This window comes from Trichosurus vulpecula, chromosome 2 (assembly GCF_011100635.1).
Source record: "Trichosurus vulpecula isolate mTriVul1 chromosome 2, mTriVul1.pri, whole genome shotgun sequence".
Lineage (NCBI taxonomy): Eukaryota > Metazoa > Chordata > Mammalia > Diprotodontia > Phalangeridae > Trichosurus > Trichosurus vulpecula.
Genome location: NC_050574.1, coordinates 55,183,039 through 55,204,702, shown reverse-complemented (window position 1 = coordinate 55,204,702; position 21,664 = coordinate 55,183,039). Strand labels below are relative to the sequence as shown.

Below are 21,664 nucleotides of genomic sequence, written 5' to 3'. Positions count from 1 at the left end.
AATGCAAGGCAAAAAAAATTTGACAGCAAGTCATAGTATTTCTTAAAACTTACCATTTATGTTACTGCTTGGGGCAACTAGGTGGCACAGTAGATAGAGCACTGGCCCTGGAGTTAAAATCCAGAACTGAGTTCAAATCTAGCCTCAGACACTTACTAGCTGTGTGACTCTGAGCAAGTCACTTCACCCCGATTGCCTCAAAAAAAAAGTAACTAGTCAACAAAACAAATTATTGTACTGCTCTGATCCCATGTCTGTCTCAAGGGTGGCACTGCCCTCTGCTTGGCCCCTGGGAAGGTGCCTCAAACCCACTTCCATGGGCAGTAGTGCTAGCTTCTGGACAGAATCTCTCTGTTTCCCCAGATTGTGGGCTCCCGGCTGCGGATCCCCCAGGTCACCCCTGCCGACTCTGGAGAGTATGTATGCCACGTCAGCAATGGGGCCGGTTCCCAGGAGTCTTCGCTCATCGTCACCATCCAGGGTGGTGGCTCCTCTCACTGTAAGGCCCCTTCTCCCTCTTAGCCATCCTTCAAGGCATCACTGGGCTGGGGTTAGGGACTGACTAGGAGTCTCAGCTGGGGCAGGGATGGCAAACAAGCGCCAGCGGAGGTCCCACACCAGGGAAAACCCAGCATCCCTGAATGTTGCCTTTGGTTCTCTCTTTATAGCCTCGGGCATCACTCCTCCCATCAGGATTGAATCTTCCTCCCCAGTGGTGACTGAAGGACAGACCCTGGATTTCAACTGTATAGTCCCTGAGCAGAGTCAAGCCACAGTGACATGGTACAAGAGAGGGGGCAGCCTGCCTGCCCGCCATCAGGTACAGGTTGGACAAGGGACTATCTCAGTGTAGGGAGGACCCCTAAGTCAGGGCAGGGGGAAGGGAAAAGGAAAAATAGGAAGAAGGGGAGAGGATAACAGAGACAGGTCTGGAGGGGATGAGCTCTAAGATTCCAGATTTATAGTGGGTAGGGCACCAGGCCTGGAATCAGAAAGACCAGGTTCAAATGCCACTTCAGTCAGTTACTATATGATTGACTCTGTGCCTCAGTTTCCTCATCTGTAAAATTAGACTTCCAAGGACCCTCTCAGCTCTAAACCTATCACCCTATTTACAGAAGACCCCTAAACCTCTTTGTCTTCTGCTATATCCCCCCAGAAATGGGGACTCTTATTAGTTGGGGACTGTGGTAACAGTTTGGGGGTGAGAATTCTAGGCTCAGAATCAGGAGGGCAGGAGCCTGGGGCCCAAGGCTATATCCCTTACTAGCAATGTGATCTTAAGTCAGTTCCTCCTTCCAGGCCTCAGTTTCCTCATATGTAAAACCAAGGATCAGCTAGTGAATCTTGGAGCAAACCATGGGGTTAAAAGTGGGTATGGAAGCAAGTGAGGCAAGGGTTGGTATAGATGGGTGGGGAGGATCGGGATGGATCAAGGAACATGATAAGAGTAGAGGAAAGGTTTAGTGCGTGTGGGACCAAATCTCACCATCCTTGAATCCTTTAAATCCCACTTTGTGCTTGAAACCTTCCCTGATTGCTCTAGCCTTCAGTGATCTCTCTGGGGGGACAATGACGGGATTGGACTGGGTGATCTCTATAGGTTTTCCTGTTCTGATCGTCTCTGAATCTCAGTGACTCAGGTTATCAGCAGCCAACAGAGTGTGAAAGGAGAGGAAAGGAGGACCCCCAGCCTTTGCCATCCCTCCATCAGCCTTCTCTTCTCTCAGGTTCATGGCTCCCGCCTCCGGCTAAACCAAGTGTCAGCAGCCGATTCTGGAGAGTACGTGTGCCGGGCTAACAACAACATCGAAGCCCAAGAGACTTCCATCGTGATCTCCATCCCCTCCAGCAGCCCTGTCAACCCCTCCTGTGAGTCTGACCCTGAGTCTGTCCATTCTACAGGTCTACCATTCCACTAGCAAGTATCTACTTTGGGTTGGACATTTTTAGAGGGACTGGAAATGCAAAGGCAAAAATGAATGAGTCCCTGCCCTCGGGGGGCTTATGTTCTGCTGGTAGGAGCTGACCCAGCACTGACCTAGCTCATCCACTAACTCCTTGACACTCACCCTTGCCAAGCCACTCCTCCTCTGTGGGCCTCATCTTCCCTCATCTGTAAAATGAGGGGCGGCATAATGTCATCCAAAGAGTCCTAGATCTGGAGTCTCCTGTGTCATCTTGGACAAGTCGCAGGCCCTTGGTTTTCTCATCTGTAAAACGACAGGGTTGGGCTACATGGCCTCTTAGGTCCTGTCTGGTACTAAATCTGTGACTTTTGTCCTGCCTCCTTCCCAGGGCTGATAAGAGGACGATTTGAAAATATCAATTGTAAAATGACATGAGGCTGTGGTATCATTATTATTAGGACACTTATTTGGGGGGAATTACCTTGGTTCCCCCCTCCCCCACCTCTCCAAAACCACTGCTCCAGGGTCCCAGAAAAGCAACATTCTAGCCTCCATAGGCAGGGTTATCCTGGGATAGCTAAGGAACCTACTAGATGCATGGTCCCTAAAGTGAGCCATGCCTTGACTCAACATGGCATCATGAATGATAGAGTTAGGAAAACACAAATTCAAATCCCTGCCCAGACTAGGCAAGTCACTTAGTATCCCAGACTCAGTTTATTTTTCTGACAATGAGGGAACTTAAACTTGATGGCCTTTAAAGTACCTGCCAGCTCTAGGTCTATGGTCCTATGACCTCCCCTTTCTGCTCTCAGCCCCAGGACTTACGTCACCTATCAGGATCGAATCTTCTTCCTCATCTGTAGCTGAAGGACAGACCCTGGACTTGAATTGTGTCATTTCTGGACAGGCCCATGCCCAGGTCAAATGGTACAAGCGTGGGGGCAGCCTCCCAGCACAGCACCAGGTATGGAGCGCTGGCGGCCTTGAAGGGTAGACGTGGGTTTGAAAGTTCCTTCAGCCAGGAGTGTGCTCTCCTAGCCCTTACCCAGGTCCTACTCTGCTAGGGCATCAGGAGGGTCAGCAGACATAGAGGGAAGAATCAAAGGGACTTGGTCCCAAGGGTCTCAACAACAACAATATCCTCAGCTCATGTTCTCTCTGGCCCCTCTTACTCTTGTCTCAGGTCCATGGTTCCCAGCTGAGGCTTTATCAGGTATCACCAGCTGACTCAGGCGAGTATGTGTGTCGGGTGATTGGTGGCTCCAGCGTCCAAGAAGCCTCTGTCCTTGTCACCATTGAACCTGCTCACCCTAACTCAGGTTCTGTACCAGGTGAGGACCCCAGCAGGAGTAGGGAAGGTGGGTGCAGGGAAGGTGAACCTGAGGAGGCAAGGAATACAGTTAAATCTGCCTTCTGAACCAAAACAAATCTCAGAGAGCATCTCATCCAACTCATCCCTGGGCAAGAACCCCCTCTACAATATCTTATCCAGCCTCTGTTTTTAATCCTTCAGTAACAGGGAACTCACTGCTTCTAAAGTAACCCAATCTACTTCAGAGCAGCTCTATTTATTACCAAATCTGTCCTTCCATATCACCTTTTAGTAAATACCCCTTTCTAAAAGTCACTTAAGACTAGCTAATGAAAATTATTCTCAGCTCATACTATGTAGGGGTGGAGCACTCCGGTGGGGGCTCAAGTCAGTGGCATTATAGAATGCACTCAAGGATACCCCTAGAACTCTGAATGGAGATGTAACTAGCTTTGCTCTGGAGGCTCCTTTGTGAGAGGGGAAGTTGGGCTAAAGGTCCTTAGAGTTTCTATGAACTATACTTTATAACTCCCCCTCATCCCCTTCCCTGTTCTCTCAGGCCAAGTAGAATATGTCTAACCTCTCCCTCCTGACAGCCTACCACACAATTGCCACCTCTCCTATTTATCCACATTTCCATTAAAATGTTGGGTCCCAAATCAGGTGCAACATTCTGAGACAATCTGGGCTGCTCATAGGGGAACAGAAAGCTGGAGCAGGGAAGGTCAGCCATTCAGAGGGTAAAGTCCTTGTATGCTGATACACTTTGTGTGCCCCCAGCCTCAGGCATCATCCCATCCATCAGGATCGAGTCCTCATCTTCATCTGTGGCTGAAGGACAGACTGTGGATCTCAACTGCGTGGTGGCGGGACAGGCCCATGTCCGGGTCTCATGGTACAGGCGTGGGGGCAACCTCCCAGTCAAGCACCAGGTATGGGGAATTTAGGAGTAAAGAAACCTTGGGGAGAGGGAGAAATCAGAGAGAAGGTCCCTCACAAGTGGACTTGCTCAAGTCCTGCCCAGGAATGGTTTGAAGCTGCCGAGGACCACAGATGAGGTGGATCAGACTAAGTAGTGAATGGAAGGGTCAGAGGGCTGGGGGTGGATGGGAGAGATATAAATCAGAGGGTATGGAAAGGTTGGAGGACACAGGTAGTCTGAAGGCCAGGGAAGGGTTAGCGATCACAGGTGGGTCAAAGAGCACTGCGTGATGATGGTCCAGGGTCACATGGCTGGTCAAAGGGCCTAAGAAATTCAGCTTCCCATCTCCTCACTCCCTGCTCAGGTCCATGGCTCCCGACTACGGCTGTACCAGGCATCTCCAGCTGACTCTGGCGAGTATGTGTGCCGGGTACTTGGCGGCGCCAGCCCTCAAGAGGCTTCTATCCTGGTCACCATCAAAGCTTCAGGCTCCAGCACCAGCTCTGTCATCCCCAGTGAGTGCCTATGTGGGACTGTGGCCAGCAGAATTAGCGGTGGGGCTGCTGATGATTCTGGGGTTTAAGAAGAGACTTGAGATCCTAGGAACCTTCAGGAATTTCCTGGGCTAGAATCTATGGATGCTTTGGTATTACCCCTCCCATTGCCTTCTGTGGTGCCCACCCCTCAACACACACACACACACACACACACACACACAGACATGCTGTTTTTCTCTGGCTGATTTTCTAAACACTGTCTGCTAGAAGGCAGCGGACCCCTACTCCAGAGGCCAGAGGGTAACCCAGCCATGTCTATCATTCTGAAAGCTATAGACCTTCCTTCTGTTTAAGGAACAGGAAAGGGGGCAACCAGGGAGGAAGGTGCATCCGTGCTGTAGCCTCACAAATGCCTAATGACCCTGGGACAATTCAATCCAAAAAACAGTTATTAAATACTTCTTATGGATAAGACCATATGCTAGGCATCGAAAATATAAAGATGAGAAAATGGCAGTGACCCTCCTTACTCTTTAGGAGCTTACGGTCTCCTGGGGAGGGTGGGCAGTGTGGAGAATAGAACATGTACTCAGATATGTATAATAGAACACAGGATAAAATGCGTTAGGGGACTGGGAACATTTGTGATTGTCACTTCCAGCTAAGGCTATAACAGAAGTTTTCATGGGAGGAGGTGGTATTATGCTCAGCCTTGAGGGGAGAAAAGGTTTCTGTCACCAGGTGGCCCTGAGGAGGGAGATGTCCCAGGCATGGGGAAGCCTTGGTAAATGCCTAGGAGGGAGAGGGCAGGACCAAGTTGAGGAAGAGATCATTTGCCTTGGCCAGAATGTATCTGTCTGCTGATCTGTCTACATGAATTTCCGCCTACGAGGTGGAATGTAGGGCAGGCACCATTAGTTTTTGTCTTTGTATTTCCCCTACCTACCATATCTGAGAGGAGTGAGTTGGAATAATGTGGGAGCTCTCAGTGTGAAAAAGCCCTCCACTGATACAGATCAGCCATTCACCTGCGACTTCTGATCTTGTACTCACTGAGAGATAAAGTGAATTGCCCATGCTCAGATAGCTAATTTATTATTGTTGTTCAGTCATGTCTGACTCTTCATGACCCTGCTTGGGGTTTTGTCGGCAGAGATACTGGAGTGGTTTGCCATTTCCTTCTCCAGCTCATTTGACAGATGAGGAAACTGAGGCAAACAGTGTTCAGTGACTTGCTCAGGGTCACCTAGCTAGTAAGTGTCTGAGGCCAGATTTGAACTCAGGAAGATGAGTCTATTCACTGCACCACCCAGCTAGTACATTTATATGTATCAGAAGCAAGACTCAAATCTGGGTCTTTCTGAGTCCAAGGCTGTCTCTCTATTTACCATACCACCATGCCTCTCCTGTCTTGCATATAGCTGGCATTTGATAAATGCCTGTCTAATGGAATGGCAGTAGAAAGAGGACTGGATTTGGAAGTCAGAAGAATCTCAACCAGGCTACTTACTAGTTGTGATGACCCAGTTAGTCAGTCAACAAATATTTATTAAAGTACCTACTATGTGCCAGGCACTGGGGATACAAAGAAAGGGGAAAATACTGTTCCCGACTTCAAAGAGATCACTTCTAATAGAAGAGCCAATATTCCAACAACCATGTACATACAAGGCACAGACCAGTGGAAATGGAAGGTCTTCTCAGAGGGAATACACAAGTCACTCACTTCTCCAGCCCTGATTTTGTCGTCTGTATTGTGGGGAGATTGGATTTAATGACCTCTAAGTTCCCTCCAGCTTTAAGTCTGAGATCATGGGAATTGAATTGATTAAATTGAACTTGGGAGAACTTGGGAGCAGGAGAATGATCTCCTGCTGCCCTAACCCTCTGTGTGTGCCCACAGCTGCCGCCACCTTCATACCCATCAGAATCGAGTCCTCGTCCCCATCAGTGACTGAAGGGCACACAGTGGATTTGAACTGTGTGGTCCCTGGGCAGCCCCATGCCCAAGTCACATGGTATAAGAGAGGAGGGACCCTCCCCACCAGACATCAGGTATGGAAATGAAAGATGGGCTGAGCCCAAAGTTTCTTCCCCCATCCCAACTCCTTCCCAGCCTTTGCCTTCTCTTGGCCAATTGGATGGCTTCCTTGAGCATGTCAGCCCCCTCCTTCCCCAAACCCAGCTGGAGCCTCTCAAAGAAATCTGGGGGGGCGATAGGATGTGCTGGACTGAGCTAGGCAGACAAGCCCTTGGTTGATCATCCCTCCCTCCTGTTAATTCTGTTATGTCCTTGACCTCCAGGTCCATGGCTCCCACCTGAGGCTGTACCAGGTATCTCGGACTGATGCAGGCGAGTATGTGTGTCGGGTGATCGGTGGCTCTGGTCCTCCCCAGGAGTCTTCATTCACCGTCACTGTGCTGCCCTCCACAACTACTGCTGAATCCTACCGTGAGTTGGGACCCCCCCAAAAAGACCAGGCTTGAAGTAGTGGTTTATCTGAATGAGACACCCTCTCCCTGCCCTGCCCCTCCACCTACCCAGTGACCCACCTCCTTGGGACTCCTGAGTCCCTTGCCATCCCTCCCCCTGAACCTAGGATCATTCTCTTCTGCTGCCCTCCTCTCCCACTAAGCCTGCCTTTCCTCCAGGCCTCCAGAGCCCAGTCATCTCCATTGACCCACCTAGTGCCACTGTACAACAGGGCCAGGATGCAACCTTCAAGTGTCTGATCCACGATGGAGCATCCCCCATCAGCATCGAGTGGAAGATGGCGAGAAACCAGGAGCTGGAAGGTGAGCAGAGCCTTGGAGGGACCTGGGGCCTGGCAGCATTGGCTTTCTGTCCCTGCCCGGGGGTGAGGCTGGTGAAATCAAGAACCTCCTGCCTTGGTGGACACATTTACCTCTAGCATATAAGGAGAGAGGGCCAGAGACTTATCATGCAGGAAGCCAAGGGTCAGAAGTCACCAGGGATAACCAAAGGCCTTTAACATAGTTTTGCTAGGCTTATAAGGTAGGATTCTTTGGGTATTTAGAAGGCTCTCCACTTCAAAAAAAGATGTTACTTATGCTAATACAAGCTAGCCTTTATATGGGCACTAGGTGGCGCAGTGAACTCAATTATCGCTATGCATATATCCATCCGTAGTCTGTCTACAAGCCACAAATTTCCAGCTGCCTCTTAGACAGCTGGAACTGGTTTTCCATCTCAAGGGCAACTAGGTAGCGCCATAATACATAGAGTGCTGGGCCTGGAGTCTGGGTGACCCTGGGCAACTCATGTCACTGTGTTTGCCTCAGTTTCCCTCATCTGTAAAATGAGCTGGAGAAGGAAATGACAAACCACTCTAGTATCTCTGCCAAGAAAACCCCAAATGGGGTCACAAGACTTTGTATAGCGTTTTCAGACTTCCAAAGTGTTTTATATAGGATGTCTCATTTGATCCTCATAAGTACCCAAGGTGCTATTTATTGTACAGACAAGGAAATTGAGGCTGGAGGGTTAAATGATTCACAAAGCTGGTCTGGAGCAGGATTATGAGCTCAGGTCTTCCTCATTCCAAGTCTAGCACTCTGTCCACTTTGCCTCCTAGTTACAACTTGTTCACTTGGCCCAAGGGGACAAAACCGGGAGCCATGGGTAGAAATTGAAGTGAGAGATTTTGACTAAATGTAAGGGAAAAAATTAAATTAAATTTAAATTTAAAATCAGACATGTCCTAAAGTGGCTTGTGCTGCTTTTGGGAGGTAGTGAGTTTCTCATCACTAGAGGTATTCAAATAGAGACCACATGGCTATCTGTCAGGACTGCTATAAAGGGGATTCCCTTTGTATGAATTAGATGAGATTCTTTTGACAATAGACCGAGCAGGAAAGAGTTCATTATCACTGAGTTCTTCATGCAAGGCCCACTTGGTAAAGATGTCTTCCAAAGGCTCCTGCTCAGATGGGGATTAGATGGGCTTGCTCTGACATCTCCATTTCTCAAATCCTGTGATTCTTGGATCTTGGGCTGCTGCAAACATGGGGGATAAGCCGGCTCCCACCACTGGCATTAGTGAGACTGATTGATCTTAATTAGGCTGCCTGTGCAAGACATGATGGGCCCAGAAAAACAGGGAGCACACCGAGAATATGGGGCCTCCTTAGAGAGTCTGATGCACTTGCATGCCTTTCCTTCTGAGTCTGGACATGCACCTCCCGCTAGGATAGGTGTGCGCCCCTTCCTGGTAGGGGACAAGGGAGAGTGTGTGAAGAGTCATTTTGTGGAGCCACACAGAGAACTTGGCCATGATATAGCTATCTAAGGGTATTCCTTGATGTCTTTTGGTCCCATGACCCTCCCTGAGGGTATATACAAGGTCAAGCAACCTGACCTTGACAAGTGAGTTGTATGAGGACATGAATCATGAGAAACTGGAGTGACCCAGGCTAAGGTGCACTAGACATTTCAAGGGGCAGGTCCTTGGCATTTTCCCATGAAGAAGCGACAGAATCATTCCTAGACATGGAATCAGGAGACCTGGGTTCGAATTCCAGCTCTGCCACATAGCTGCTACCAGGCCCTAGACAAATCATGTCAACTTTCTGACCCACCTTCTCCTCATCTATAAAATGGGAAGTTGAACTAAATGGTCTCTAGAGTCCCTCCAAACTGACGTTCCATGTTCTAAGGTTCACCCGAGGTCTGACATTCTCTGTTCTCTGTCCCTTTCATATTTGACACTCTGTTCTAATGTCTCTTCCAGATCTCACATTCTTTATTCTAACACACCTTGCAGCTCTGACATTGGCTGTTCTAAGATCCTTCCTGGCTCTGATATTGTGTGTTCTAAGATTCCTCCAAGCTCTGACATTCCATGTTTTAAGATTCCAGGTTCTGACATTCCATATTCTAAGGTCCCTTTCAGCTTTGATATTCTATGTTCTTAGGTCCCTTTTATATTTACTAATCTAAGTTTTCTTCCAAATGTGATAGCCTATCCTAAGGTCCCTCCCAGCTCTGACATTCTGTGTTCTAAGGATTCTCAGCTCTGACATTCTGTGTTCTAAGGGCCCTCCCAGCTCTGACATTCTGTGTTCTAAGGACTCTCAGCTCTGACATTCTGTGTTCTAAGGGCCCTTCCAGCTCTGACATACTGTGTTCTAAGGGCCCTTCCAGCTCTGACATACTGTGCTCTAAGGTCCCTCCCAGCTCTGACATTCTGTGTTCTAAGGGCCCTTCCAGCTCTGACATACCGTATTCTAAGGGCCCTCCCAGCTCTGACATACTGTGTTCTAAGGGCCCTCCCAGCTCTGACATACTGTATTCTAAGGGCCCTCCCAACTCTGACATCTTTAGTTCTGTTTCTAAGTGAGAGGGGCACTTAGAGATCAGGAGCACACTAGGAAGAAGCAGTCGGGACCATAAGTGCCTAGAAGAGCTGAGGACCAGGACCAGATCTGAGTGTCTCCTGTTCTCCTTACCCTCTCACTTGCAGACAATGTGCATCTCAGCCCCAATGGCTCCATCATCACCATCATGGGTGCCCGGCCCAGCAACCATGGCACCTACCGCTGTGTGGCCTCCAACCCCTATGGTGTGGCCCAGAGTGTCGTCAGTCTCAGTGTGCAGGGTAAGTGTGTGGGGCACGGTCCCTGGGGCCTGAGTAATCTATATATTCCCAGAGGCCTAGCCTGGGCTGGCTCAATAAATCCCACTTCTCTGCCTCCCATAGGACCACCCACAGTGTCCGTGCTCCCTAAGGGCCCCATACAGGTGAAGGTTGGCAAAGCTGTTTCTCTGGAGTGTGTTAGTGCTGGAGAACCCCGCCCTTCTGCCCGCTGGATGCGCATTGGGACACCCCTCAAGGTGGATCACCATCGGACTTTGGGGCCCATGGATAGCCACGCCGTGCTGCAGGTGAGGACTGGGATGTGGGCAGGGCTATGGCAGTTCTGTCAAGAGCCATACCAGGAAGCAGGCATAATAGGAAACTGGGATGCTCCAGAGCCAGTACCTTAGTATTAATGTTCCCATGGGGAGAGTATAGCCTCTAAATTTTGCATAGTATATAAAAAATATTTTATGTGTATGTATAATATTTAAAATATCTTTTAAATCTCATATAAGAAATATTAACTATGACCTGAGAGTCATCTATTAACATTCCAGCTCTCCCAGATGCACAGCAGTTAGGGGAGGTTGTCATTGATTGTCAGCCTAGGGGGGCAACATTTAAGCCTGCCAAAAAGCAGGAAGAGAGAGAGCTGGTGGGTGGGAGAAGGTCATGGTTGTGAAGAAGGCAGCAGATACGTGTTGACAATCAGAGTCTGCTAAAGCAGGTATTTTTCAGGGGAGGGCCCCGGGTCTGGGAGGTACAGCTGCTATTTCTGTATTATGCCTTCTCCTTTTATTGTCATTGTGTGTTTGGGGGGAGGGGGTCACAGGTGGGTGTTGGGCCTCCTGCTGGGATCCCCATACAGTGTATGTCAGAGTGAAGCAAAGGGATGATCACAAAGGTCAGAGTCGGCCTGGTACTACTGTTTGAGTTGGCCTCCACCTGAGTTTTAATCTGGTTCTGGTTCCCAAGAGCCTTAACCAGGACAGAGTGGCTGGGGCTTTATAGGACACTTATGAGAAGTCCAGAATCTCCCTTATCCTCATTGGGTATTCCACGTGATTCCATCTTGGGGGCCCAGCTGGACTAGTCTTTGGGTTTTGAACTAGCCTGCACTTTTTATCTAAGTCCCAGAGGGCATGGATTCCCCCAGCCATTCCCAATATATCCTTTCTTCCTTGGATGAAATCCTTTTGATTAGTTGGTTGATTCAATGGAGATGTTAAGCCTTGTTTGCCCCTGATTCATACTTGGGATTGATTGAGTCAGTGGAGAAGTCTGGGAGCCTTGTATAATAACTGAGGTAGAGGTATGGAACACCTCCTCTTACACAAAGTGTAAGACACTAGGCTTACAGGACAACCCTAGAGAATTTCTAAGAAGTTGTTCAAAGCATGTCTTGCATAGGATTGGAAGCCATTATTCTTTCTTTTTCACTGGTATATGAGGTTTTAAGGAGATGGGAGAGCGGGCCTAGAAGGAAAGGGGCTGCCAGGCTACATGGTCTTTGACTGTCACTGCAGGAGGAGGCTATTCTTTTTGGTTTTTAATAATTTTTTTTCCTAATTACATATAAAAACAATTTTTAACATTCAGGGTTCTTTTATAAATTTTGAGTTCCAAATTCTCTCCCTCCCTCCCCTCCTTCTTCCCTGAGACAGTAAACAATATGATGTAGGTTCTACATGTGCAATCATGTCAAACATATTTCCATATTAGTCATTTTGTGGGAGAAAACAAAGAAAGGAAAGAAGGTTGATGTTGCTGGTACTATGTGTAATGTTCTCCTGGTTCTGCTCACTTCAGTCTGCATCAGTTCATGTAAATCTTCCCAGGTTTTTCTGAAATGATCTTGCTCATCGTTTCTTATACCACCATAATCATACACCACAACTTGTTCAGCCATTTCCTAACTGATGGGCGTCCCCTCGATTTCCAATTCTTAGCTATCACAAAAAGATCTGCTCTCTATGATAACCATGTACAATGGTCTTTTTCCCTTTTTTTTCTTTTTAATCTCTTTAGGATACAGACCTAGTAGTGGTATTGCTGGATCACAGGGGATGCACAGTTTTATAGCCCTTTGGGCATCATTCCAAATTGCTAGCAGGACTCTGTTCTAAGTGTATTTTCTCTATTCCCTGTGCCTATCCCCAGATTACAGAGGCCCAACCAGAGGACGCAGGCACCTATGTCTGCTTGGCTCAGAATGCTCTGGGCTCTGCTCAGGCTCGGGTGGAGGTGAGCGTGGAGACAGGTACAGCACCTGTGGGTGCCCCTGAGGTACGAGTGGAACAGGCAGAGATGACTGTGGAAGCAGGGAAGACTGCCACCCTGCGCTGCTCAGCCACAGGTAGGGAGGATGGTATGGCCCTCGAGGTAGGGAGGGGTGGTCAGTATCACCTGGACAAGGCACTGGGGAAGGTCATTCCTGAAATTAAAAGTGTTCCGGAAATGAATATGTAAATGTCTACTGAAGTAGGCAGCTAGGGGGATTACCATAATGCACAGAGCACTGAATTCCTGAATTCAAATCCAAATTTAACTGTGTGCCCCTGGGCAAGTCAATTAACCTCTGTTTGCCTCAGTTCCCTCATCTGTAAAATGGAAACAATGATAGCTCCTACCTTCCAGGATTGTTGTGAGGAACAAATGAAATAATATTTGTAAAGAGCTTAATGCAGTGACTGGCACATAGTAGGTTCTTTATAAATGTTAGCTATTATTATCAGTACTATGGCAGTATATTATTACTTGTGTATTAATATATTATACTATTATAGAATTATGTTTACATGTTCATATATTCTATAATTGCATTATATTTACATATTAACATATATTATAATTGATAATCTGTAATAATTAACATGATTATTAGAACTAATATTATATTATATAGTATTACTCTGATAACCAGTGGGTTATAGAGGGCAGGCACACATTCCAAGAGCTCTGCATGTCAAAATAATAGTCACTGTGAACAGCTACAGGATATCTGGGGCCCAGAAGGCTCCAGTGTGTCACTCTGAACTCCAGCTTTTCTCTTAGAGCCGGCTTGGCTGCTCTGCTTTCCTTGACTTCTCACTTAGGAGAATTGGCAGAACTCAGGAATCCTGGGAGCTTAGTGGAAATGAAAAGAGAATGAGATGATTGAAGACCTGGGTTCAAATGTGGGCCCATCCAATTTACAACCTGCTATCTTGGGCACTTGACCTCAGTTTCTTCATCTGTAAAATGGAACAATATAATCTTTTTGGTCCCATACCAAAGCAGATAAGCAATTTGAGAGCTTCCCGGGCACTGAGGATAAGTGACTTGCCCAGGGTCACACAGGTCAGTCTGAGAGAGGACTGAACCATGATTCTAGGAGCTCTTACTAATGCCTCTCAAGCAGAAATACCTATAGGCTAAAGTAATTAATTAATTGATTGATGAAAAAAGCCTAAGTGCCAACAATGTGCCAGCCATTGTGCTGAGTGCTGGGAATAAAAAAAAAAAAAAAAAACAACCAGTCCCAGTCTTCAAGGAGTTCTCGAGTAGTAGTAGACCTGTGATAGAGAGGTGTGGAGGCCAGGGAAGGGGGTATCTAGGGAGTCACTGGAAGCCTGGAGGACCCAATGGGCCCACCCTTTCTAGGAACTAAAGTAGTGTTTATTTTGATTACTTAGGTGAGACTAAAAGGCCCTGGGGCACCCTCCAGACCACTACCTGGAGGGAGATTGGGTGGAGGGCTTAATGGGTTGGGAAACTTAATCCTACTATCTGGTGGGCTGGTCTAGGGTATCCATATTCAATAGGCTAATTGAATCTTTTACTCTTCTGGGCAACTGGGTCCCAGGGCCTGAATTCCAAAGTTGATTTAGGAGGGGATGAAGGGTGGGAAGGGAAGATGTTTTCTGTAGTCCTAGGGGTTGATTCTGGGGTAGATAGGCTGAGAGTTGAATAGAAAGACAATAATTTGAGGTGATTTGACTGGATTATTTCTAAGGTGCCTTCAACCTCTGACTCCATTATCCTTAGAAAATGCTCTAGGTTGTCCAAAGATGCCCTGCCTTGCCCCTCATCAGCACTCCTTCCAATTCTTTCTACCCTCTTGTTGTACCAGAAGCGAGCGAGACACACCACAGAGTATAAGTTTTAAGTGGAGAATTTATTAGCCAGCAGCCATTGGGGTATAGCACCACAAATCAATGGCAATGTGTTGAAGCGAACGGGTAGTTTATATAGAGAATTCACATGCCAAGTCACAGGGTGGTCTGGGGGTACAGGAACAAAGGTCCTGGCTGATCAAAGATTCAGTCAGGTTATCATACTAGTGGGATAATTCCATTTACATTCCTTGGTGGAGTCACGGAGCCCCAGGGATATCTGCTAGAAAGGGTCTGCCAGGTTATCCTTCAGTGGGATGGTCCTATCTATTGACATTCCTTGGTGCAGTCATGGAGTCCCAGGGGGTTTGCTAAATGCCAAAGATATCTGAGTCCATTCTTTCTGGGGGTGCTTGTCAGTAGCTAGGGGTTTCTCAGGGGTTCCTAATTTTCCTTGTATTACATTCCTCACTTTCTTCCATGGGAATTTCAAATCCTTGAAAAAAGGAATGACCTGATGGGGCATAGCAATAAAATTAGGAGACCAACCAAAACGCTAAGCAGGGGTGATAATAAAAGGAATGCTAGGTCGTTGGCCCCAGGGGAAGGCCAGACCTAGTTGGAAGACTCAAGGAGAGTCCAAGGAGCCTCCCCGGGTACTGCACTCCAGAAATTTAAAAAAATGGTATAAAACATCCCACATTTCCCCCTTTTTGGTCAAAGGCAAACTGAAAGTTTCGCCTAAAGACCAATTAAAGGTATGGAAAAAACTCTATTTTCCACAGGGTGAAGTTTTAAAATCCCTATCTAGGTGGAGTCAGGTTTTCCCTTTTCTGTATTTGGACATCCCCAGGGATGGGCAGAAATTGTAAACTAATTGTAAGTAAGCAGAGGGAACATAATAAAAATTCAGGAAAAACAGTCTTGGGAACACAAGGACGCAGAAGGGAAAAAGCAGGTCTTTGCTCAGGTTCTGGTTCCGGATCCCGTGAGAAAGCCGTCCGCGTCCGGTGCTGTCCCTCTCAGGCTCTTGGAACCACAGGGCGAGGCTCCTATAGGCCCAGATGTCCACTCCTCACACAGGGTTCCCAGAACACATGTAATTTGATGATTAAGAAAGAAACACAACATAGGTCCCAGCCACGCAGGGCTAAGTTCTGCGTCTCTGGTTCAGATCTAGAAATTCTCAGACAATTTTAACCTACTATAACTTACAGATACTTTACAAAGGGGATATATTTTCACTTGTACCATTATCTTATACAATTTTCTTGTATTAGCATCCAAATTTAAGATCTTATTACCAAAACACACTTATCAGCTTGAATTTCCAGAACTGATAAATTTTTAGAGCCAATCATACACATCTGTACATAATTCTTAGGGGAATCAATCTGATCCTATTGCCTTTTTCAAAATTTGCTATCCCTTCCTTTTATTAGACATTAATCACATTACATCTTTGCCTTATTTGCTTTGCCTAATCATTTTCCCCTTTTTGGATGTTATCCCTATATTATTTCAATGTTTTACTTGGTCATGAACATAGGTTAAAATTGTAAGCTATTCATACCTGTATCCTATTATAATAACTCAGAGATATTTCAATATTCATCTATCTATTACCTAACAGATTTAGCATAGTGCTTACAAAACTTCTTGATAATTTAAATTTGTTTGATTCCAGGCATGAGTCATATCTGATAGCCAATCTTATAGTCACAAGGTGCTGAAAGCAGGGCTTAGGTGTAACCAGGTGGGGATTTTCCTTTTCAGAAAGGAGATAGCAGAATTGGGAAATAGAGTCAGGAAGATCCTACCTAGGCTGTGTCCAAGGTCATCTTCAAGACTTTTCCCAGGCACAGACCTTTCAAGTTCTCAGCTTGCAATGCCTGCCATGCCATTACTGGCTTCATGTGACCTAGTCCTGTAATCAGAGCTTAAGACAATATTAAATTGTAGTCCCATAAAATCTTAAATAGCAAATAAATATCCTTCAGATAAGACTGCCCAAATTTTATTGACCTAACAATTATCAAATCAAGCTACATAACTTTTCCATCTTCTAAATACTTCCTCACACTCATCTCCAACTTACTTTGACTTTCTGAAACTATCATTCTCGGGACAGGAGAGGCTTAGCTAACTCCCGTTTGTCCCCAAACTTTCTTATCTGCCTTTCCTATTTTTCCTCAACCTTAATTTACCTTTCCAAATCTTTCAAACCCAGTACTCAGTCTTCCTTTACATTTCAGCCATAAGACAAAACAATTCATAAGTTAGTACTTTCATTGTCATAACTGTGTATACTGGAATCCCATTCCAGCTTTTTAAACACTCAAAGACACAAAAAGGGGATTTGTTTTTTGGTGATAACTCATTCTAAAAAAGGGAACACTTATTAAAAAGATCTGCCATTTCATCTCCCCCTGAGGGTGGGTTCTTTTCCATCAGATGGCAGACTTCACTAATTAAACTACCAGGCCAAACCCATCTCAAGTCTTAGTCTAATCTTATCATTTTTTTTTTAAGAAGCCAGGTTGGAGGCTTCTTGGCCCCTACCGTCCTCTTATTGCTGCCCCTCCCCTTTCCTTCCCTTCTGACAGGTGGGCTAAGGTGAAATTCTTTTCTTCTTATCTAAATTAAGGGCGGGGAGGAGTAAGGAATTCAGACTGTCCTTTTGAACCTCCTTACTCAAAAAAGAACCTTGAATAAGACATTGAATGGGCGCTTCTATAGATAAGCATTAATTCTAATAAGGTTCTCACCCAGAAACTCCGAAAACTCACAATAGGTTTGAACTGCAACCAATTGGCTTACAGGTGGAAATTCAGCAGACCTTCTAAAATTATACAAAAAGATTTTACAGAACATTTTTCCAAAAGTATTTTCCCTTCTTAAAGCAAAATAACCTTTAAACATTTGGATTCATTCACAAGTTAGTCCATAAACCTCCATATTAACATACATAAATACATCTTTAGATGATACAGGCTTGAAAATCATACCCCTATATTTTTCAAGGTATTATAGCAACTCAATTCTTTGTTATTACAGAAGTTCTAGAATTCTTTCCCTTTCTTAAAAACAGTTTAAAATTTTTTTATCCTGATGTTAAAAGGCATGCTCGCTAAACTTTCCTGAAGACAATTATTTAGAAGGTTTTAAAATGATAGACATCTCCTTCTTTTTCCTTAAAGCAAATTAACCCTTAAATGCTGGAATTCATTAACTAAGTTGGTGCCAAATGTCCTCATTCTCAAATATTGCCCAGAATTCCTAGACATTACAAAGTTCCTTAATCAAAAAGTGTTATAATGGGAGGACACTTAATTTCTATAAATTACATACTCAATTAATTAGCCTTATCACAATAATAAGGTTTACCAGGACTTAAAAAAGCTTTTTCCATAAGAATTCCTCTACACAGAAAACCACACAAGATTGATAAGAATTCATGACTAGATGGTTTCAAAAGTTCTTGTTTCAGTTAATAACCTCAATTTCTTAATTAAGTACAATTCTTAATCTAACAACATCCAGATTACAAGAGAAATTATTCTCTAACAGCACAGGTAATGCGATGTTAACCAATTTGTATATAATAACAAATTTAGAAATAAGTACACCACAAGCACTTATCATGTACTTAAAACTTGAAACAGATTCCAATTAATTACCAATCTAGTGATCATAACTGAGTTGGATAAGCAAATCAAATCTGATTCCTAAATGATGAGGGTTTGGGGTGAGAGGTGCTCGACACCCCAAAGTACCGACACGCCGGGTCCTGCCGAAAGAATTCGACTCAAGCTTTCTCAGCCAAAGGAAAGGACAAAGTTTATTAAGAGTTAGCCAAATAAGCCTGCCCCGAGAGATCCCACCCCTTGCGACGCCTGTAAGGAAAAAGGGCCAGACCCATCTGAGCTAGATTGGTTCTGACCCCCCTCATGGAGGCAAGATGGAGATTATATACACAAAGGTTGTGGGAGGGATTGAGGGGTGGTCTGGGGTGGCCAGAAGAGGGGTCTAGGGAGGGACTTAAGGATGAAGTCAGACTCCCGGGTGGGGGAAATAGCTGAAGGCTATATGGGAATGACAACCCATCAAGGGCTGGGGTAGCGGAGCTAGGGTATAGATATTTTGATCAGGATTAAGGATGGGAAACAGGATTAAGGGTGGGAAACAGCTGGACAATAGAGGACTGGGCAAGGTAGGCATTTGGGCTTAATGGTTGTAGCCTCAGGCCAAGGCCAGGTTGAGTGGGAAGATTCAAGGAGAGTTCAAGGGTTCAAGGGGTTCCTAGAGACTGTGCCCTCATCATTCCCCCCTCAAACAAATGGGACCCAAATTCTTTTGGGGTCAGGGACGAAGGTCTCAGCTTCTGGAATTGCTTCCTGCTGACAAGGGGCGTAGAGCTGGCTTGATGGGTCCAGTTCAAGGGGTGCACAGTCATCTGGAAGTTGATGGCTTGGAGACTGGAGGAGACAAACCTGGCAAGGAAGTTAAGCAAACAACAAAACAGACAGTACAGGAGTACAGAGAAAGGACAATATCCCTGGTGGGAATTAAAGATGACTATTTCATACCTAGCTCTCCTAACCACTTGTTCTGCTTCGGGGTTCAGGAGTGTGTAGCACATCCAAATTAGGTCGGGGATATCTAAGAGCAAGGTTTGATGTTTGGTGAGCCTGTGGTTAGCCAGGCACTGGTGGCCCTCTGCTTCCAGGGTGCTCTGGCAAGGCAGAGCTTCTAGGGGCTGGTCTGCTAGAGGCTTAGAAGCTTCCTCAATTGGAATGGCTGTAGCAGCCAGAGAATCTAATTGTTTTGGAAAACAGGGGTCAGATCCTAAGGACTGGATTAGAATTCCCAAAGCCTGTCCTCTCCTTCCTTCAGCAGAGTGAGTGAAAGGTTTTTCTAGATTAGGTAAGGCTAATGCTGGAGTGGTGGTCAGTTTAGTTTTCAAAGTCCCAAAAGCTTGTGCTGGGTAGGGGCCCCACTCTAGAGGGAGTGAGTCAGGGCCTTGAGTGCCAATTAATGGTTGCAGCCCCTCCCAAGCCTTGGACTTAATTGGATATTGAAGGCAATGGAGGGGAACTATGGCTGGGGTGGCAGAAGTAGCTTGCCCAGGAATTCCCTGATCCCAAACAATTGGCTCAACCCTCTCCCACGCCTCTGGGGGAACATGGGGAGGTCTGGGAAACAGGGGGAAAAAGGAGTTATGAGGTTTAACTAGAGAAAATTGGCTTCCCAATTTCACCATCAGGTCCCTTCCCCAAAAGGGGGCAGGGCCAGAGAAGGAGTGTTCAGACAACAGATCCTTGATGCCCATGACCTGATAGGTCAAGGGGCATGTGGGGCCAAAGCCACTAGTTAAAGTAAGAGAACATAGCCATGATAAAGTGGGTAACCTTACCTTCTGCCTCGATTTTGCCCAAGGCTCCGCGAGAGAGGTGGAGAAAGTGGGAGCACAGCCAAGCCCCAGGCTTTCCCCTCCTCCCGAGTACTGGAGGACAGGGTGCTGGGAGGAGGCTCTACCACTTTTCCAGCCTCGGGGACATGCTGGGCATGGTCCTGGAGGCGTGGATCCTAGAGGCTTCTTCCAGGGGGGCGCCCTAGAGGGGCACTCCTTAGACCAGTGACCCTCCTTGTGACATCGAAAGCAGGTTTCCCCTTTTCCAAAGTTGCCAGAAGCACCCTCCGGCAATCTCCTGGCCATGGCAGCCGCCAAGAATTGGGCATGTTCTCTGTCTCTGGCTTTTTCCTCTGCCTGGACTAAGTTTCTATTATTGAACACTCCGAATGCTGTCTCCAGTAATTGGGCCTGAGGTGTTTGGGGTCCCATTGCCAATTTCTGCAGTTTCCTCCTAATATCTGGGGCAGACTGATTAATGAAATACATGTTAAGTATTGCCGCCCCTTCAATAGAATCAGGATCCAAATTTGAATACTTCTTAATAGCTTCTACTAGCCGGGCTTGGAAAAGGACAAGGTTTTCTTTTTCTCCCTGAGTAATCTCCCTAATTTTTTGAAAATTTATTTGCTTTTGAAATGCAGTTCTTAGGCCTTCTAACAGGCAAATTTCCATATGGTCTCTCTTTTCTCTATCCTCACTCCTTTGATAATTCCATCCTGGGTCACTAGTGGGAACAGCAGCTGCACCTGGGGGATATTTTATGGGATTATTGCTAGCCAGACTATCCCCAAATTTTTGGGCTTGCTCCCATATTCTCCTCTTCTCCTTAGTGGTACAACAGGTAGAGAAAAGGATATGCAAATCACACCAAGAAAGTTCAAATTGCAGGGACAGATCCCTAAAACCCTCAGTAAACTTAGTGGGATCTTCTGAGTATCTCCCCAGTTTTTCTTTAATTTGGATGAGATCTGAAATGGAGAATGGAACATGCAATCTCCTTGTCCCAGCAGGGGAGGCAGGCATTTCCCTCAGGGGAAAAAGCCTTGAAGGCACTGTGGGACCTGGAGCTTGGGGCTGAGGTAGATTAGACTGCAAGACCAGGGCATCTGCCTGGCAAGGGAGATCAGCTAGTACCTGAGGAGGGGTAGAGGTCAGAGGGGAAGATACCCCAGAGACCCAAGTGGGTGCTACCTCAGAGAGAGAGGCTAGGGGAGGAGATATTGCCGTGGGGGCAGGGCCCGAGGCTGGAACCTGAGTAGGGATTGCCTTGGGGATAGGGCCCATGGTGATAGATGTTGCAGGGCCTGCAGTAGAGGCAGGGCGTGGGGTCCCTTCGGCTGGAAATTCCTTCCTCCTTAGTAAAGGAGAAGTTAGGAGTAATTGTCGGGAGACAAACAAAATAAAACAAGAAAACAAAATATACAGAAGGTACCTGAAACTTTCCCAAATTCCCAGCGCCGAAACAATTGAAAGGATCTGGCACATGCTTCTGGATGGGGCATCCGTCCATGTCCTTCGACATGACCACTGGACCGAGATCCACCTGATAGCGTCAGGTTGAGTTGACCACGACAGCCTGGCTGTCTGACTCACTGAGACCACTGGACCGAGCTGTCCGAGTGGACCGAGAACCACCAGAGAGCGTCAGGTTGACCAGGACAGTGTGACTGTCCGACTCACTGAGACCACTGGACCAAGCTGTCCGACCCACCGAGAACCAGAGAGCGTCAGGTTGACCAGGACAGTGTGACTGTCCGACTCACTGAGACCACTGGACCAAGCTGTCCGACCCACCGAGAACCACCAGAGAGCGTCAGGTTGACCAGGACAGTGTGACTGTCCGACTCACTGAGACCACTGGACCAAGCTGTCCAACCCACTGGGACCTGCTGAGGTCAGGCCCGAGAAGC

General features: G+C 46.6%; 1 protein-coding gene across 1 annotated transcript in view; it reads left to right on the top strand.

The window, feature by feature from the left end:
- Window positions 1–21,664, top strand: part of HSPG2 (heparan sulfate proteoglycan 2) — a 122,286-nt gene that overhangs the window by 75,365 nt on the left and 25,257 nt on the right. Inside the window, exons 65-77 of the mRNA XM_036743736.1 lie at window positions 364–499; window positions 669–820; window positions 1,731–1,872; window positions 2,726–2,877; window positions 3,097–3,244; window positions 4,006–4,157; window positions 4,512–4,662; window positions 6,548–6,699; window positions 6,949–7,096; window positions 7,297–7,440; window positions 10,128–10,262; window positions 10,365–10,549; window positions 12,405–12,600. Of these exons, the coding sequence (XP_036599631.1) occupies window positions 364–499; window positions 669–820; window positions 1,731–1,872; window positions 2,726–2,877; window positions 3,097–3,244; window positions 4,006–4,157; window positions 4,512–4,662; window positions 6,548–6,699; window positions 6,949–7,096; window positions 7,297–7,440; window positions 10,128–10,262; window positions 10,365–10,549; window positions 12,405–12,600 (1,993 nt within the window). The remainder of the gene's footprint in view (window positions 1–363; window positions 500–668; window positions 821–1,730; window positions 1,873–2,725; window positions 2,878–3,096; window positions 3,245–4,005; window positions 4,158–4,511; window positions 4,663–6,547; window positions 6,700–6,948; window positions 7,097–7,296; window positions 7,441–10,127; window positions 10,263–10,364; window positions 10,550–12,404; window positions 12,601–21,664) is intronic.